The 21049-nt window shown below is 46.0% G+C and overlaps 1 protein-coding gene across 1 annotated transcript in view; it reads right to left on the bottom strand.

Annotated features, from left to right (window-relative positions):
- ANKRD50 (ankyrin repeat domain containing 50) overlaps positions 1 to 19961 on the bottom strand; it is a 96080-nt gene extending 76119 nt beyond the window's left edge. The window contains exons 1-2 of the mRNA XM_063920303.1: positions 19640 to 19961; positions 9064 to 9923 (exon numbers count right to left, since the gene is read on the bottom strand). Coding sequence (XP_063776373.1) covers positions 9064 to 9539 — 476 coding nt within the window. The 5' untranslated portion in view covers positions 9540 to 9923; positions 19640 to 19961. The remainder of the gene's footprint in view (positions 1 to 9063; positions 9924 to 19639) is intronic.
- Positions 19962 to 21049: the final 1088 nt, after the last annotated feature.

Raw genomic sequence — 21049 nt, forward strand, 5'->3', positions numbered from 1 at the left:
GGCACACAATGAGCCCCAGAAGTCAGCAGACTGGGCAAGTGCCACATAGGGATGGTGTTATTAGACCGTTTTGTGAGTTCCCCTCCATCGTGCAGGGAACAGAACCAAGAGCGCTGGTTCTGCCAATACACGCAATAGAAGGTATTAATACCACTCTGGTATCTCTCCTCAGCTGGTTACAGGGAGGGCGAGAACGGAGTCCTGAGCTGGATGAAGGTCTGCAATGTGGACCTGGGCTACTGCAATGATTGTGGGACCCAAGAGATGGAAAATCCTGGGTCCCTTGAGAGCGTTTGCAAGGAATTAGCCTATTTTTGGTGAAAAATGTGGGACAGAAATGACATTAACAGAGAGGCATTATTCTTCATTATAAAAGCAGAGCACCAGCAAGATGTTTGCAAACAACTAAGACAATACAGAACTATTCAATTAATCATAAGCTACCCTGCCGCGTATAAAATACACTGGTGTTCACTTTGGTACACCAGAGAAAAGAAAATGGCTGAAGAGGACAAGTACTCTGGCTTAGAGGTCACATAATGCCCACCTCTGCCTGCTAGGGAACAGGCACAATGACTGGCAGAGCAAAGCTACTGTTCTTTCAAAATGGATAGAGTTGGTTAGTGTATTACACTTTACCCTTTTCCACATGCAACCCAGATAATGTCTATGAATCAACTAACAACATTAGTTTCACTTTGCTAATTACATTATATAAATTACATATTATTATTGATAAATTTAACACATCGGAAATCAGACATTTTTACAAAATACTAAAATAGGACAGACTACTGGGGATCCCAGTGTTCCTCCCATTATGGGCCCAATAGGTACAGAAAAGTTGGTTCAACAGAAAACAAAGTACAAGGAAGATCCAAAAAATCAAGATGAGAAAAAAGGAGTATTAGCATTGCAAGAGAGTCATTATGAAGGGGAGAGGAAAGTAGGAAATATTTGAGATCGAGGCAACATACATGTTTAACAAAGTTGGGATTGTTCATAACTGAATAAAAATGAAAGTTAAAACAGAAGGATGGAATACAAAGGGGCTGATTCAGAGGTGTACAGAAGTCGCCAACAATTACATTGCACCTCGTGCAATCTAAGGACCCAAATCAGAGATGGACGCAGATTGCTGCTTACACAGCAAGATCTGCATCCATCTCCTCACGTGCTGGGGGCCTCCCAGCACAGGGCAAAGCCACCCATCATGTGTGGCACCGCCTCCCGAGGCATCCGCAATCATCGAATTAAGGTTGACCCCTGGCAGCACAGCCTGGCTGCGCTGTCAGGCAGTCCACGGCCATTTTTTTAAATCGGATCGGCTGCATGTGAAGTCATGCAGCCGCCCCGAAAACGCTCCTGGCCTGCCTAGCCTGAAAAATTATGCTCCGCCGCCCCCTCCCCTTTCCCCCCTGACGTGCGGTTGTGTGGTCGCATACGCGCACTGCGGACAGTTCACAAACCACCCGAATGCAGCCGCTGCGTACAGATGCATGGCTGCGTTCAGATCTGTATGACCACCTAAATGCGGGTATTTGCCCATATGCAAGCATCTATGAGCCCTATCCGTACAAATTACTATCATTATCAGCATGCACTTCTACAGAGTGAAAGAGATCAGTCTGAAATGAAGTAGACCTCTGCACACACATGACTCAGCATAGTCCACACATCCGTCTGCAAGCCCTCACTGTGCAGACGCCCTATTGGCTTCTAGTTACGCACATGAAGCCGCAAGTGGAGATGCCAAGAATATACGTACAATACAGAATCACCTGTATGTGCATGTGCTCAACTACAGAGCATGCGCAGATCTAAAAAAAAAAAAAAAAATACTTGCAAGATCTGTCCACAAAACAAACTTGCGTGCAACTCTGAATAGACCCCCAAATACTCAGATTTGGCCAAAGAGAGTGATAACGAGGAAGGAAGCAGTTGAGATATTACGTGATGCAAGCAAGTTCATCGGAGCAGAGTTCACGTGAAGAGATCTAAAGTTTGGTATCTTCTGCATACTAAACCTTCTGATAGCATATACGGGGGAACAAGTAGTAAGAGACAAGAGCTGGAGGGGGAGGGGAAAAAGGGGTAGGGGTTAACCTGAAGGCGCCACATGGAACAGGAAGAAGGAAGAACCTGCAAGGGAGACACCAAAGGAAAGCCTGTGGTTTGTATTGTATCAAACACTTTAACATAATAGGAGCGGAAGTTAAATAGCGCAATTGGTAGCCTAATTTTTGGGTGTGTTTGAGGTCCTACCCTGGACTTTAGATGGGTTTAGCCGCTTTGCAACACAAATGGGTGCGCACACGGGGCATGCGCCCCCAAACAGGAGGGGAAGGGGGGGGAAGGGGAGGGGAAAATAAGATTTTACTTACCGATAAATCTATTTCTCGGAGTCCGTAGTGGATGCTGGGGTTCCTGAAAGGACCATGGGGGATAGCGGCTCCGCAGGAGACAGGGCACAAAAAGTAAAGCTTTTTCCGATCAGGTGGTGTGCACTGGCTCCTCCCCCTATGACCCTCCTCCAGACTCCAGTTAGGTACTGTGCCCGGACGAGCGTACACAATAAGGGAGGATTTTGAATCCCGGGTAAGACTCATACCAGCCACACCAATCACACCGTATAACTTGTGATCTGAACCCAGTTAACAGTATGATAACAGCGGAGCCTCTGAAAGATGGCTTCCTTCAACAATAACCCGAATTAGTTAACAATAACTATGTACAATTTATGCAGATAATCCGCACTTGGGATGGGCGCCCAGCATCCACTACGGACTCCGAGAAATAGATTTATCGGTAAGTAAAATCTTATTTTCTCTATCGTCCTAGTGGATGCTGGGGTTCCTGAAAGGACCATGGGGATTATACCAAAGCTCCCAAACGGGCGGGAGAGTGCGGATGACTCTGCAGCACCGAATGAGAGAACTCCAGGTCCTCCTTAGCCAGAGTATCAAATTTGTAAAATTTTACAAACGTGTTCTCCCCTGACCACGTAGCTGCTCGGCAAAGTTGTAATGCCGAGACCCCTCGGGCAGCCGCCCAAGATGAGCCCACCTTCCTTGTGGAGTGGGCCTTTACAGATTTAGGCTGTGGCAGGCCTGCCACAGAATGTGCAAGTTGGATTGTGCTACAGATCCAACGAGCAATCGTCTGCTTAGACGCCGGAGCACCCATCTTGTTGGGTGCATACAATATAAACAACGAGTCAGATTTTCTGACTCCAGCTGTCCTTGCAATATATATTTTTAATGCTCTGACAACGTCCAGTAACTTGGAGTCCTCCAAGTCACTTGTAGCCGCAGGCACTACAATAGGCTGGTTCAGATGAAATGCTGACACCACCTTAGGGAGAAAATGCGGACGAGTCCGCAGTTCTGCCCTGTCCGAATGGAAAATCAGATATGGGCTTTTGTAAGATAAAGCTGCCAATTCTGACACTCTCCTGGCAGAAGCCAGGGCTAGAAGCATGGTCACTTTCCATGTGAGATATTTCAAATCCACCTTTTTTAGTGGTTCAAACCAATGAGATTTTAGGAAATCCAAAACCACATTGAGATCCCACGGTGCCACTGGAGGCACCACAGGAGGCTGTATATGCAGCACTCCCTTAACAAAGGTCTGGACTTCAGGGACTGAAGCCAATTCTTTTTGAAAGAAAATCGACAGGGCCGAAATTTGAACCTTAATAGATCCCAATTTGAGACCCATTGACAATCCTGATTGCAGGAAATGTAGGAATCGACCCAGTTGAAATTCCTCCGTCGGAGCACTCCGATCTTCGCACCACGCAACATATTTTCGCCAAATTCGGTGATAATGTTGCACGGTTACTTCCTTCCTTGCTTTAATCAAAGTAGGAATGACTTCTTCCGGCATGCCTTTTTCCTTTAGGATCCGGCGTTCAACCGCCATGCCGTCAAACGCAGCCGCGGTAAGTCTTGAAACAGACAGGGACCCTGCTGAAGCAAGTCCCTCCTTAGAGGTAGAGGCCACGGATCTTCCGTGATCATCTCTTGAAGTTCCGGGTACCAAGTCCTTCTTGGCCAATCCGGAACCACTAGTATCGTTCTTACGCCTCTTTGCCGTATAATTCTCAATACTTTTGGTATGAGAGGCAGAGGAGGAAACACATACACCGACTGGTACACCCAAGGCGTTACCAGCGCGTCCACAGCTATTGCCTGCGGATCTCTTGACCTGGCGCAATACCTGTCCAGTTTTTTGTTGAGGCGAGACGCCATCATGTCCACCATTGGTCTTTCCCAACGGGTTACCAGCATGTGGAAGACTTCTGGATGAAGTCCCCACTCTCCCGGGTGAAGATCGTGTCTGCTGAGGAAGTCTGCTTCCCAGTTGTCCACTCCCGGGATGAACACTGCTGGCAGTGCTATCACATGATTCTCTGCCCAGCGAAGAATCCTTGCAGCTTCTGCCATTGCACTCCTGCTTCTTGTGCCGCCCTGTCTGTTCACATGGGCGACTGCCGCGATGTTGTCCGACTGGATCAACACCGGTTTTCCCTGAAGCAGAGGTTCTGCCTGGCTTAGAGCATTGTATATTGCTCTTAGTTCCAGAATGTTTATGTGAAGAGACGTTTCCAGGCTCGTCCATACTCCCTGGAAGTTTCTTCCTTGTGTGACTGCTCCCCAGCCTCTCAGGCTGGCGTCCGTGGTCACCAGGATCCAATCCTGTATGCCGAATCTGCGGCCCTCCAATAGATGAGCACTCTGCAACCACCACAGAAGAGACACCCTTGTCCTTGGAGACAGGGTTATCCGCAGGTGCATCTGAAGATGCGACCCTGACCATTTGTTCAACAGATCCCTTTGGAAAATTCTTGCGTGGAATCTGCCGAATTGAATTGCTTCGTAAGAAGCCACCATTTTTCCCAGGACTCTTGTGCATTGATGTACAGACACCTTTCCTGGTTTTAGGAGGTTCCTGACAAGCTCGGATAACTCCTTGGCTTTTTCCTCCGGGAGAAAAACCTTTTTCTGAACCGTGTCCAGAATCATCCCTAGGAACAGCAGACGAGTTGTCGGCATTAACTGGGATTTTGGAATATTCAGAATCCACCCGTGCTGTTTTAGCACTTCTTGAGACAGTGCTAATCCCATCTCTAGCTGTTCTCTGGACCTCGCCCTTATTAGGAGATCGTCCAAGTATGGGATAATTAATACGCCTTTTCTTCGAAGAAGAATCATCATCTCGGCCATTACCTTTGTAAAGATCCGAGGTGCCGTGGACAATCCGAACGGCAGCGTCTGAAACTGATAGTGACAGTTTTGTACAACGAACCTGAGGTACCCCTGGTGTGAGGGGTAAATTGGAACGTGGAGATACGCATCCTTGATGTCCAAGGATACCATAAAGTCCCCCTCTTCCAGGTTCGCTATCACTGCTCTGAGTGACTCCATTTTGAACTTGAACTTCTTTATGTACAGGTTCAAGGACTTCAGATTTAGAATAGGCCTTACCGAGCCATCCGGCTTCGGTACCACAAAAAGAGTGGAATAATACCCCTTCCCTTGTTGTAGAAGAGGTACCTTGACTATCACCTGCTGAGAGTACAGCTTGTGAATGGCTTCCAAAACCGTCTCCCTTTCGGAGGGGGACGTTGGTAAAGCAGACTTCAGGAAACGGCGAGGTGGGTCTGTCTCTAATTCCAACCTGTATCCCTGAGATATTATCTGCAGGATCCAGGGATCTACTTGCGAGTGAGCCCACTGCGCGCTGTAATTTTTGAGACGACCCCCCACCGTCCCCGAGTCCGCTTGAGAAGCCCCAGCGTCATGCTGAGGCTTTTGTAGAAGCCGGGGAGGGCTTCTGATCCTGGGAAGGAGCTGCGTGTTGCTGTCTCTTCCCTCGACCTTTGCCTCGTGGCAGATATGAATAGCCCTTTGCTCTCTTATTTTTAAAGGAACGAAAGGGCTGCGGTTGAAAAGTCGGTGCCTTTTTCTGTTGGGGAGTGACTTGAGGTAGAAAGGTGGATTTCCCGGCTGTAGCCGTGGCCACCAAATCTGATAGACCGACTCCAAATAACTCCTCCCCTTTATACGGCAAAACTTCCATATGCCGTTTTGAATCCGCATCGCCTGTCCACTGTCGCGTCCATAAAGCTCTTCTGGCCGAAATGGACATAGCACTTACCCGTGATGCCAGTGTGCATATATCCCTCTGTGCATCACGCATATAAAGAAATGCATCCTTTATTTGTTCTAACGACAGTAAAATATTGTCCCTGTCCAGGGTATCAATATTTTCAATCAGGGATTCTGACCAAACTACCCCCGCACTGCCCATCCAGGCAGTCGCTACAGCTGGTCGTAGTATAACACCTGCATGAGTGTATATACTTTTTTGGATATTTTCCATCCTCCTATCTGATGGATCTTTAAGTGCGGCCGTCTCAGGAGAGGGTAACGCCACTTGTTTAGATAAGCGTGTTAGCGCCTTGTCCACCCTAGGAGGTGTTTCCCAGCGCTCCCTAACCTCTGGCGGGAAAGGGTATAATGCCAATAATTTCTTTGAAATTATCAGCTTTTTATCAGGGGCAACCCACGCTTCATTACACACGTCATTTAGTTCTTCTGATTCAGGAAAAACTATAGGTAGTTTTTTCATACCCCACATAATACCCTGTTTAGTGGTACCTGTAGTATCAGCTAAATGTAACGCCTCCTTCATTGCCAAAATCATATAACGTGTGGCCCTACTGGAAAATACGGTTGATTCGTCACCGTCACCACTGGAGTCATCGCCTGTGTCTGGGTCTGTGTCGACCGACTGAGGCAAAGGGCGTTTCACAGCCCCTGACGGTGTTTGAGTCGCCTGGACAGGCACTAATTGATTGTCCGGCCGTCTCATGTCGTCAAACGACTGCTTTAGCGTGTTGACACTATCCCGTAGTTCCATAAATAAAGGCATCCATTCTGGTGTCGACTCCCTAGGGGGTGACATCCTCATATTTGGCAATTGTTCCGCCTCCACACCAATATCGTCCTCATACATGTCGACACACACGTACCGACACACAGCAGACACACAGGGAATGCTCCTAACGAAGACAGGACCCACTAGCCCTTTGGGGAGACAGAGGGAGAGTTTGCCAGCACACACCAAAAGCGCTATATATATATCAGGGATAGCCTTATAATAAGTGCTCCCTTATAGCTGCTTTGTTATATCAAAATATCGCCATAAATGTGCCCCCCCCCTCTCTGTTTTACCCTGTTTCTGTAGTGCAGTGCAGGGGAGAGACTTGGGAGCCGTCCTGACCAGCGGAGCTGTGAGAGGAAATGGCGCCGTGTGCTGAGGAGATAGGCCCCGCCCCTTTTCCGGCGGGCTCGTCTCCCGCTATTTAGAAAAATTAGGCAGGGGTTAAATATCTCCATATAGCCTCTAGGGCTATATGTGAGGTATTTTTAGCCTTTATAGGTACTCATTTGCCTCCCAGGGCGCCCCCCTCCCAGCGCCCTGCACCCTCAGTGACTGCCGTGTGAAGTGTGCTGAGAGGAAAATGGCGCACAGCTGCAGTGCTGTGCGCTACCTTTAGAAGACTGCAGGAGTCTTCAGCCGCCGATTCTGGACCTCTTCTGATTTCAGCATCTGCAAGGGGGCCGGCGGCGTGGCTCCGGTGACCATCCAGGCTGTACCTGTGATCGTCCCTCTGGAGCTTGATGTCCAGTAGCCAAGAAACCAATCCATCCTGCACGCAGGTGAGTTGACTCCTTCTCCCCTCAGTCCCTCGCTGCAGTGATCCTGTTGCCAGCAGGAATCACTGTAAAATAAAAAACCTAGCTAAACTTTCTCTAAGCAGCTCTTTAGGAGAGCCACCTAGATTGCACCCTTCTCGGCCGGGCACAAAAATCTAACTGGAGTCTGGAGGAGGGTCATAGGGGGAGGAGCCAGTGCACACCACCTGATCGGAAAAAGCTTTACTTTTTGTGCCCTGTCTCCTGCGGAGCCGCTATCCCCCATGGTCCTTTCAGGAACCCCAGCATCCACTAGGACGATAGAGAAATTAACAGCTCAGGTGGGCACCCATTACGTTCTGACACCCACAGAAGAACTGAATCTTCCCCATTAAGCAATGTACCTCAGGCAGATCAGTGGACAAGCTGAAATCTGTGTAAGATTGAGTGCTAGGACATGAATCACCATAGTCACTGAGAACCAATTTTCCTACAAGCAACAAAAGGCACTAATAAGTAATCAATTAAGCAAATGATCACTAGACATAAGTACACATCTTGTGACATTCAGAAGTATTTCTGAAAAGGCCTAATCAGTGAGAATATATAACATATAAGCTTACAAATAAGCCAAGTACACACAACTGTTTAAATGTATTGATCTCATTTATTATTGAGATTAGGTTAGAAGACCTCCTAAATTGGCCCCAAAATCAGGTTGCCTATTGCAGTACTATAGACAAATTAACCAGAGGATTTTTTTTTACTTTGATGAAATTGACACGAGAGTTAGGCTGGGTACATGGTATCTGATATATTGCTCGTACAGCTAACAAACAATATATAGTAGTTAAATCCATCGGCAGGTGTGTTCACAGAAATATCACGTAGACCAGGCATGTCCAAACTGCGGCCCTCCAGCTGTTGAGAAACTACACATCCCAGCATGCCCTGACACAGCTTCAGCATTCTCTGACAGCAAAACTGTGTCAGGGCATGCTGGGATACATAGTTTCACAACAGCTGGAGGGCCGCAGTTTGGACATGCCTGACGTAGACTGTGCAACACAGCAAATGCCGATATATCATGCAGACATATCATTACAGCTGCCTGTGTGTACTGGTAACCAGACGACTGACCCATATACCAGCCGCAGGAACTGCAGACAATGAGATCATTACCTGTCCCCGTGGCTAAGCATATCAGTCAGTCAGGGTACATACTGCACGGCGTACTTTCCATATCGATCAGTCGGTCTGTTGGCGGGTTGGCCAATCCATGGCTACAGTGTGTACCCATCCTTAAACACAACAAAATATTTTGCCTCTTTAGACAATGTGAATGACAACACTATACCTTTTAAAGGCCTCTGATGAATTTCGTTCACATTCTCCAGGCTGTAAAAGTTTTTGAACTGAAGGGTCATTTAACGTGTCCTCATATCCTGGCATCAGCCCTCCTTGACTAATCTGTTCAACCAGTGTCCTGATGAAGTTTCCCACACATAGCGTATCAGAGTCTTGTGCCCTGCAAAAATGGAAAGCCAAAACCTGGATGTGCAAGCCTCTTTGTAAGCCTGCAGGTGAACTGGGCCATAACAATTCTGTACAAAGAGCCGTCTTTCCACTTCCAGGGCCCCCAACAAACAGTAAGCCCCATGATGTTCCTTTGCCGGTGCTACCTCCATTGCTGCCAGAGTTTGCCACCAGTGACAGTTTTGTTGCCGTAGTGGCGCTGCAGTTTGTTTTTTCCTGCAAACAGTGCTGGAGCTTGTGGAAGATCCATTCCCTGCAGTAAAATGGTTTTCCCTGCAGCAAACTTGTCTGAGCCATTGTAGCTACTGAACGGGAATTTGAGCACTCACACAAACTTGTGTTACTTCAACATTTGAAACCAAATAAGCCTTGGGGCAAAAAATAGAACAGAATTCCAGTAGTGACATATCCCAAACAAGATAGGGAAGAGAAATGCAGGGTGAATTCAATGGTTCCAGTAAATGTCAATTTCCAGGTGCACCATGTTTAATATTTTGCATGCATTTGTCCCCATTTTAGAAGTAAGCACTTAAAAGACCCAGCTCATAGAGGAATGGTAATATTTTGCCTATGTCCAAGAGTAATACTTTTCAGATGGTTCAGAAAGTCAAGTCCTCTCATCACTGCATCTGGTTTTCATAGGACTGTGCATTCTTTCACTACAGGCAGGAGACAATACATCTGAAAAAAATGAAGGAGGGGGGAGAAGGCAAAGCAACAGTTAGTATCCAAAGACAACTCATCATCACGTGCTATACTTCATTTGAATAATACAGTACTTGAATAACTTTATTTAAAAAGGAGAACAAGACAGAAATGTCAGTTAGCATGCACAACCATGAATTGCAGTTTGTAAATCAAAGTACTACAAAAATGCCAGGCTATACTGTTGATCTTATCTCATTCCCTCCAACGTTTTATACATAAAAATCGGTGCAAATTAGAAAAGGGGGCTTGGCCACAGGTACGCCCCTTTTCCTTTCCAAACTTTCAATGGAAGTTTGGAGAGCCAAAAATCGGTACAGACCATAATAAAAAAAAGGTACTGTACCTGTTAAAAAGGTACAGTTGGAAGGTATGTTATCTATATATTTAAATACTATATCTTGCCTTTATGAAGCAAAACATTACGCTGGTCCTAGTGCATTCAACAGATCAAAACAACATTTTAGCATCTGGAAAGTCCAATAACACAGTTTACCCTAAATATGCAGCATTACATTTCTCGGTCCCTAAGCTAAACTTGTAAATCTCACTGACCATTTAAGCAAGACTTAGGGCCAAATTAAAATGAGCCACAGTTAATTACTGCAGGCTAATTGATCTGCATTGCCTATTCAATTACAGCCCGCAGGCTGCAGTTAATGCAGATTCTATTCAAGCTTGAGGGAGGCTTGAACAGAAATCTGCGTTAATTGCCCTAATCGCGATATGCCGCAAAGCTGTTAACCCACAGCTCTGGGAACTTATTCTGGATTGTGTGGGGTAATACGTAGTAGCGGATAATTTACAGAGAAAGTAAAAGAGCCTGTAACTGAATACCCCTGGGCGATAAAGCCCGAGGCTCCCACCCTTTCCCCGTCGGGCTAAATTACTGTATATAATTGAATACAGCCCATACTGTACATAAATAATAGTTATACTTCAAGTAAAATGTGTACGGCCAGTATCCAATTAGCTGCGAGGAATTACCAAAGCTAATGCATTTGCCAGGGGCTATCCAATTAGCCCCATTACCCGACACTTATCGGGGATTATGCTTAGAGAGAGTGACACCAAATTGCTGTCTCCTCCTCAGTGACTAGGACAGCCATGGCCAACCTGTGGCTCTTGAGCTGCATGCGGCTCTTTCTTTAACCAAATGTGGCTCCCGACACTCAAAGTCACCAGACCACAACAGATCCTGGAAACTGGTGCACTACGGCGACTGAAAACTGAGGGAGCCAGATACTGGGCTGTAGTGACATATGAGGGGGAGTTGGCTGGAGTGACACAGAAGGATCCTGGCAAGAGAGACATAACGGGGGAGCTGACTGGAGTGATACAGGAGGGTTCTGGCAGGAGTGACACAATAGGGAGCTGGCTGGAGTGACAAAGGAGAATCCTGGCTGGAGAGACACAATGTGGAGCTGGCTGGAGTGACACAGCAGGGTGCTGGCTGGAGCGACACATGGAGGAGCTGAAGTGTATTATGTGAATATGGCTTTCTCAATATATTTTATGTGGATCTGGATTATTAAATGATTTTATGTGGAAGTGTCTTTTTCAATGTATTTTATGTTGATTCTGGCTTTAAAATGTATTTTATGAGGATCTGGCATTTTCATTGTATTTTATATCAGGGGTGTGGCCTGGCAAGCACAAGGTCACACCCCATTTTTGCACACGCGCCTTCGGCTTGATGCCGGCTCTTTGACGTACCGAACAAGATTTTTTGGCTCTTTGACTCTGACTGGTTCGCCACCCCTGGACTAGGAGATGGATGCAGCGCCTGACTCCTGTCATTGAGGCTGACCCGGCAGTACAGGAAAAGACTCCGGGAATGTAAGGCATGCCCCCCGAATGATGAAAATGGAGCATGTCACAAAGCACCCACCAGCACAATGAAAAAATATCGCCCTGTCTCAATTAACTAGAGATCATGTGAAAAAACAATTGAATCACTTCTGTTCCACTTAAATTTCTGTTTCCACAAAGAAGTATATAAATAGCACAGAAGTTCAGAGTTCAACATATAGCTACACAATATATAACTGTAGAGGGTATAAAAGAACAATAGATATATATCCTAGCACAGCTTGTTGTCCTGCCAGACAGAGACTCCAATAACGGTAGTATACCTTGCATAACAACTAAAGAACATACTTCCCAAACACAATGCTATAGTGCTTCCCAGTGGATCAATTGAACAACTTGAATTAAACTAAAACATTTCAACTACTAATCATGCAATTACAGATCTCCATGATAAACACAATTAAAACTCCATTCTCCAGACAGGGGTGTATTATTGTCAACTTTTATTTATAAGGCACTACAAAGTATATACAGCGCCACCCATGTATACAGAGAAAAAACAGTAACATGTTATCAGAGCATAAGTATCAAACACAATGGGAGACCATAGCATAAGTACCAAACACTAATTTCGCAGACTGGGTAGGACAGATAACCGGGTTAAGGTAGCACACAGGCACGTACATTGTCGAGTCATGACTAGGAATAGATTCAGTACTCAGTGATCCCGCCCCCAACTTATGGGTGAGCAAACAAATTCAAAGTCACTGAAGGGGAGGAGGCAAAGGAGCAGAGCATGGGTGACACGGAATGTACAAGTGAGGAACAAGAAGAAGATGGAGGGTCTGCCCGCAAGAACTTATATACTACATACTTACATGCCTAGGTGTCACCCTTGACTCTGAACTGTCCTTTGTTCCACACATTCAATCGGTCTCTAAATCATGTTACATGCACCTTAAAAACATATCCAAAATACGCCCTTATCTTACACAAGACACTGCAAAAACTCTAATCCATGCACTCATCATCTCCCGCATTGATTATTGTAATAGTCTCCTTACTGGTCTTCCCAAACATAGGCTATCACCACTTCAATCCATTTTAAATGCAGCTGCGAGGCTAATCTTCCTCGCCAGACGTTCTTCATCTGCTGATCCGCTCTGTCAGTCCCTCCATTGGTTACCGGTATTCTACCGTGTCAAATATAAAATACTTTTACTTACATACAAGGCTATTAACCAAACTGCACCATCATACATCTCCTCACTCATCTCAAAATATCTCCCTACCAGACCTCTCCGCTCTGCACAAGATCTGCGTCTCTCATCCACATGTATTACCTGTTCCCACTCAAAATTACAGGACTTTACCCGGGCTTCACCCACTCTGTGGAATGCACTCCCACGCACAATAAGACTCTCCTCTAGTCTCCAAACCTTTAAACGTTCTCTGAAAACTCATCTCTTCAGACAAGCCTACCAAATTTCAGACCCACACACATAACCTTCACAGCTTCCCTATCAAGTTACATCCCCTCTGTACAGTCCACATAAACTCACATTTTGTCTTCCAACATTGCTGGGTGATCATATCATATAAGAACCTAGCAACCTGGGGAACCATTATGTGACAGGTAGCATCTATCCTTGTGTATCAATGCCTATTTCCCTATAGATTGTAAGCTTGCGAGCAGGGCCTTCCTACCTCTGTCTGTCTGTCTGTCTTTGCCCAGTTTTGTTCTATAATTGTTGTTCTAATTGTAAAGCGCAACGGAATATGCTGCGCTATATAAGAAACTGCTAATAAATAAATAAAAATAAATAAATAAATACTAAAGGTGCATATACAGAGGGAGTTTTTGCCCAGTGTGTAGGCACAGTGATGATGTGAACATCGCTGGCAGGAAAATAGCTCAGTGCATACGACTGAGCTATTTTCCTGTGCCCAGCAATGTTCATGGGGGAGGGGGGGGGGTGAAGCACTGTCCACAGTAGGAGACTGTGGAAAGTGCTTCACTCAGTTGTTCAAATAGCCCAAAGAATGGCGGTGGCCAGCGATGACGCGGGAGCCACTGGCCGAGTTTGATCTCAAAATGTCAAAAGTGAGCTACTTTGAGCTCAAAATCGCCCAGTGTTTATGGGCCTTAAAGCAGAGTTTCCCAAACTTCGCAATTACAGTCCAGGTTTTAAGGATCAGGCCCGGCGACAGGGGGAGTCAAAGGGGACAGCCATCCCGGGCCCCAAGGTCCGGAGGGGCCCCGAGGCTCAGAGACATACAAAACGGAGCAGCGGCACCTTTGATTTGCATGCTGGCCGGTCACTGCTACACAAACAATGAAGCCAATTGGCTAAAGTAATCCGCCGCTACGGCAACCCGCCACCGCGACCTCCTCCCCATCAACCCGCAGCAACCCCAGTTAACACATACATGCGGTGCATGCGCCATGGGAATGAATGATAGCGCTATCCTGGCATCATTACACGAGAAGCTGACTGTGCCCGTGCCGACTCTTCTGACCTACTCCCTGCCTCCAGCGGCTAGCGAAGAGCAAGAGGAGAGACCGTGCTTGCAGCGCAATCTGGCTGCAAGCAGAAGAATCTGGCTGCAGTATCAGCAGCCCTGCATTTCTCACCCCTGGGAGGGGTACACTTGTGTGGCATTTAAGTGTGTATATTTAATTTTATTCTAATGTGTGTGTATGTAGATAGATAGGTGTGTGTGTGTGTGTGTGTGTGTGTGTGTGTGTGTGTGTGTGTGTGTGTGTGTGTGTGTGTGTGCGTATATATATATATACACATACATACATACATATATATATATATATATATATATATATATATATATATATATACACATACATATATACACACACACACACACACACACTAGGTGATTCATCGCTACATATATATATACTACCAAATCTTTTTTGGCTTAAATTTCAGCAGAAAATGGTTGGGCGGGAGGGGCCCCCAGAGACTTAATTGTACCGGGCCCCAAGATTTCTGTTGCCGGCCCTGTTAAGGATATCACTGCTTGATCTCAGGTGACTTAATTAGTACCTCAGTCAATTTAATTTAACCATCTGGACTCGAGCATTACAGTTACAATCCATTATTTAGAAGAAAACAAAAAAATCCTTCTATAAAGAATACATTTCCCTTTATATAAGGTATTTCACGGATTCTGATTCGTAGTGGTGTCCAGTGCCGGCACTTATTTCGCTTTTTTTTGTCGAGTGATAGTGGGTGACAGTTTCTGCCATAATAAGCTGCAACACTGGTTTGTTTAATAGTGGATAATAGCAGATCTATAATGGTCTCTGTGTTACAGTGATACTGAACTGCAGAGGTTGTGGATTTCCTCTCTCACTCTTGTGGTAACGACAGATGCTGCTTGAAATGGTTACCATGGTATTAAAATGTGAAGCACTTTTTAAGATAAATAACCTAAACCAAATAAAACATGCATATCTGTCTTGGTTTCAGCACTAACGAAAGTGACAACCAGTCCAAGTTGTCTTAATATCATAATAGCAGCCCACCGCCTCGGGTGTGGTATGGCGGGTCGAAAGTAACTAGGTCGACCACTATTGGTCGACAGTAACTAGGTTGACAGGGTCTGTAGGTCGACATGGTCTAGGTTGACAGGTCAAAAGGTCGACATGAGTTTATGTTTTTTGCTGTCGTTTTCTCCATACAGTGACCGTGAACCCCAATTAGTGCACAGTGTCCCTCGCATGGCTCGCGAGCTTCAGGGCAAGGGGCCTCGCTGCACTCAGCACAGGTTACTATCCCCAATCGTAGTCCGCGTGGATCGTTAAGTATGAAAAAGTTCATAAAAATAATTTTTTTTAGAAGAACTTGTGTCGACCTTTTGACCTGTCGACCTAGTTACTGTCGACCGATAGTGGTCGACCTAGACCCTGTTGACCTAGAGACTGGATACCCACCTCCTCTGACCTGTTCCAGGTCCAGTTCAAAGTCAAACAATTCCTATAAAGAGGGAAAAGAACTCATACTGTGATTTACAATACGAGTCTGGGGATCAGTATGAGATCCCGGCGTGCGAAATACCAACGCCTGTATCCCTGAGTTTAAAATACAGACAGTGGTGAGTAAAGGGTGTTCTACCCTCTCTCCCCTAACCCTACCTATCCGCAGCCTAACTCTAACCTCCCCCCTTTGTGCGTAACCCCCCATCCTGCTGCCTAAACCTAACCCTCCAAGGGGGTGCAGAACCCTAACCCCCCCCCCCCCCCCTTCCCGAATCCTAACCCTAACCACCCGGGATGCAACCTAAACCTAACATCCCTCATTGCCCCCTTTCTGAATGCCGGTGTTGGCATTCAGATTAGTGTCGGGTTCCTCGGGTTCCAGACGTCGGTATTCTGACTGCCTGGTTGCTGACAGCTGGTATCCTGACTGCTTCCCTCATAACTCTTAAATACGGTACCAAATTACTGCGTACATTTAATAAAGAAAAATAGGTTTATGTGAGTATAATCTACAATAAATATAAAATTGCACTATGGTTCATAAACATGAAAAAAAAGTCAAGACCACAATTAACATATGCTCACAAGAGAAAAAAAAAAAATATAGGCTTGTCTGAATCCTTCTCCACATCTGGAAGGATCTCCAAAATTGAGCTTGTAGATCACCATAAGAATCACTGCATCATAGAATGGATCTACAGTATAGTCCTCAAAAAAAAAGTCTGAAAATTCCAGTAAAAGAAACCCTGATGAAGTTTGGTTAACGAAGCATGTTGGGTTGCCTCCCACTGTGTTTCTAACAATTAAAGACTTAACTGGATTTTAGCTGGAACTCTAGATTCAGTCTATGATGAATTACAAAACATTATAAAATTGTTTTATGGTACTGCACCATAGTGGATTTACTGTGTATGTCCATTGTAGATCATGCTCTGTGGACAAGCATTTCTGGATATCTGGATTTGGAAGATTGGTAGGTAATCAGATAAACCCATTTTCCTTTATTAAATTTATGCAGTAATTTGGGGGGATAGTTATCAAAGTTTGGAGAGATAAAGTACCAACCAATCAGCTACTATGGGCGATATTCAATTGTGGCACGCACTGACAGCCACTAGATTCCACCCAAGTGAGCAATTCAATTATTGCTCCATTCAGGCGCAATGGCTGCCAGCACCTGCATTTCCCCCCTCTATGGGCACGATCAGCACAAAAGAAAATACAATTGAATAGCACCCCGCGTTCTCCCGTCACTTTAGACGGGAAATCGGGCACGCAACACAATTGAATATTGACCTAAGAGTCATTTTTCTAACACAGCCTGTAAAATTGCAGTTAGAAGCTGACTGGCTGATACTTTCTCTCTCTATTGCTGGGTACACACTTGCAGATATATCGCTTGCCCGTCGGCCAGTGTGTACCAACGATATGACTGTGAATGCCGTCTTTCACATACACATTGTGTCGGCCCTGCAGCACACACAATGACCAATATATCTACAGATATATTGGTGCATCGTTGTGTGTGTACGGGCGGTCTGCGTACACATGCTGTGGCAGCCTGTGGTGATTGAAGGCTGAACTGTGCGGGTGCATGTAAATGCTCGCCCAGTTTGTGACATTAGTCCCGACGGATCAGGCACAACACACTGCCCAATCTGGCAATAAATATATCTGCAGATTGCAGCTATATCTATCAGTGTGTACCCAGCATAAACTTTGATCTCCACCTTGACACCTTATTTCAAAGGTTGTAGGTACTACACTGGGTGTGGATCATCAGGTCGACAATGTTTAGGTCGACAGTCACTAGGTTGACAGGATTGGAAGGTCGACATGGTTTCTAGGTTGACATGTGCTAGGTCGACAGGTCAAAAGGTCGACATGAGGGGTTTTTTTTGGGGGGGGGGGTCGTTTTCTGCATACAGTGACCGGGAAGCCGAATTAGTGCACCGTGTCCGCTCGCCATGCTTCGGGCAAGGTGCCTTGCTTCGCTCGGCACAGATTACCGTTCCAATCGTAGTCCACGTGGATCGTTAAGTATGAAAAAGTAAAAAAAAAAAAAAAAAATGTGAAAAACGCATGTCGACATTTTGGCATGTCGACCTAGCACATATCGACCTAGAAACCCTGTCGACTTAGTGACTGTCGACCTAAACATTGTCGACCTTCAGACCGGATCCCACTACACTAGTGATCACTTTTTCCTCTTACTGTTATTTTTTTTCCCCAGTCATTGGGAATCAAAAGTGCCTCCAAGAAAATGCCACATAAAAAGTAATCGGCTGTGAAATACATGCAAAAATACCGCTTTAGATTTAGCAAGTTGTGGCAATGTATTTTTCATGTAAGCGCAGGCAAAGTGACAAAAACAATGTTTGCTCTAAAACCGCACACTATCAGATCATTTTTAATAATACACTGAATTTTTCTTCAAGTAATAAGGGTAAAAAAAAAATCCATAGGTAAGGAATTAATGCACAGTTTTAGAACTATTACAGAAATAACCTAAAGGCTAATGCAAAAATGTCAATACGTTCCAGTAAAAGAATCAATATATTAATACATCAGCAATGCATTTAAGGACAAATGGAGGAAAAAAAACCTGATGATTAGAGTGTGCCTAGTCCTATAATCATTAGTTTTTTTCCCCTCCTCTATTTGTCTTTAAATGCGTAACACTGAATGAATTACATGCCTCATCTGTCTGGCATCGCCCCTTTAATCTGTTTGAACACATTGCCCATGCTCTGCCGCAGTTCACCTTCCTTCAATGGAAGCAAATGGCAATACCCAATGTATTCAGTTTGCATTTTCATTGTGTTTAGAATTAAAACATACATATTCAAACCACACAATGAGCATAACTGGTAAGCACCAATTGCAGCCATATAGTATTATCACAACTCAATGACAGGTAAGCTGCAGATCTCAACTCATGCACTGACTATACCGAGTACAGACAGATGTAGAAACAGCTGGTACATAAATACCATTACATTGGGAAGATGTACTAAGCCTCTGAGAGTGATAAATTGGAGAGAGACTAAGTACCAGCCAATCAGCTCCTAACTGCTGTGTTTGGAAAATGACAGGAGCTGGTTGGTTGGTACTTTATCTCTCTCCATGGCTTAGTACAGGATAGATAGATATCCCTGTAGCAGAGGCTCAACTCTGAGCTGCAGCTTTCTCTGGACTCTGCAAGAGGTGGAAGTGATTTCTAAACCAGAGTTTTGCACATTGCTCTGGGGTGTTTATGGCCTCTTCCTCCTGCCCAGTTACAGCTCATGAGTTTTGTGCTGCTGGAGGATCCCAAGCCCCCTTTCCTGTGTGTGCTGGGAGACCTGGGCAGCTCCAGCCATCCGTGTCTGGCCATGCAGACACACGTACACAGGCGGCAGCAGCAGCAGTACACTACACAGAGGCAGCCACTGACCCATCCCCGGGGAGACGTAGGAGGATGCTGGGTGCATGCAGCTGGAATTGGGGGGCTGCACAGTGGGTGGGGAAGCAGCAAGTAAGAGGCATTATTGGGGAGAGGGGTGACCCGGTACCACCATTGGGTGCATGTCACACACAGCCAGCCTGCGAGCACAGTGCACCCCTGTGTACAGTATGTGTAAATATACGGGATGCTGCTAGCAGGGTACAGACACCCCATGCTGTACGGGCGGGCACAGTGACTGATAGAACTTCTGCAGAGGTGACAGGGCGCCCGCATGGGCTGCTGCATGTGACATGCATGTTCCATGTAGTGTTTATACGCTGCTGCTGTGGGTGTGTTCCTGGTCACATATGTGTATACATCCTGCACCCTCCCTCCCTTGCTCCCCCAGCAGCAGCGGTCAGCTGGTGTCCGCCTATGCCCCGGGATATTTACCTGGGTGCGGGCTTTCATGGGGCACCACTCCCCGCAGCCGGAGTGCCAGTCTCCGCTGCCGGTCGCTTCTCTCCCCGGGGTGCTCGCTCTTTGTTTCCCCTCTTTCTCGGGTCTTCAGTCTCTGGCTGCTGCTGTGCAGCGGCTGCTCCTCCCTGTGAGCCGGGTCTCCGCCTCCAAACAGCAGGAGGGGGCGGCAGCCATACAGCTCGCTGAGAGCCGAGGACGCTCTGGTTGTGGCCGCACCCACACAGCGACGTCACGGTCTCCAGCAGCGGCCACATTCCCGTGTCCACGGCCTGGCCGCCGGCCAGCCGCCCGCTCGCTGCATCACGGGAGTTGTAGTTCCGCCGCTCTGCAGTGGGCGGGGTCACGTGACTAGGCGTCCTGGTGTAACCCCCTCACTGGCTCCTGTCACTCCCATGTAGTAGGGATGCTACGTGTGATATGTTACATACTGTTAATGTGACGTGTTATTGCGTCTCCATCACACTAATGCTGATATTCCTCTTCCATTTTATTTCAGTATATTTAAAAAAAAATAAACCCTTCGTAACAGTATAATGCATACTTCCCAACATGACCCTCTCCAGGAGAAACACAATGCTCTGCTTCTGGACTTTCTCTTAATTTATGATTGCAGGCGCCTGTTTTGAACAGGTTACTGGATAAGAAAGGAGTTTCACCACAGGTGATGGCAATCCTAAATTAAGAGTAAAGTCCAGGAGCAGAGCATTCTGTCCCTCCTGGAGAGGGTCATGTTGGGAGGTATGTAATGTCACTCCAATGTGGCCCCTTCTACCGTCTGGCACACTACAAAAAATGTTCTGCTCCGAAACGTCAAATTAATCTACTAATCTATTATTGCATCTGCTTCTGCTAAATTTCAAAACATCTAAAACATCAGTCTTTGACTTTTTCACTAATATTTGCAGCTGGAGGTAATGGGGTCTATTTACTAAGCCTTGGATGCAGAGCCGGCCCTAACCAATATGATGCCCTAGGCAACAATTTGACTGGTGCCCCCTAGCACCACAACTAGTTCCGCTCCTGACCCTGTGCCCCTTTCCCAGCACCATCACCCCTCAGCCATAGCAGTCCTCATTTTGGTGTTCCTACCACCTATATTTTAAATAGGAACAGTGCGCACATTCGGCGCCCAGCTCAAAAAGGGATGTGTTCTTGCTCGGAAGGGGCATGGCCACACAATAGTACCCCCAATTCAAATTATGCCATACAGTAGTGCAACTGTATTCATAATTTATCATGTGATAGCTTCCCTTATTCACATTACATCAGACAGTAGTACCACTTTACCTTATATACGTCACTCCTTATAGTAGTGCCCCTTATTCACATTACATCACACTGAATTGCTCCTTATTCACATTATACAACACCATATTGCTCTTT

This window comes from Pseudophryne corroboree, chromosome 1, assembly GCF_028390025.1.
Source record: "Pseudophryne corroboree isolate aPseCor3 chromosome 1, aPseCor3.hap2, whole genome shotgun sequence".
Classification (NCBI taxonomy): domain Eukaryota; kingdom Metazoa; phylum Chordata; class Amphibia; order Anura; family Myobatrachidae; genus Pseudophryne; species Pseudophryne corroboree.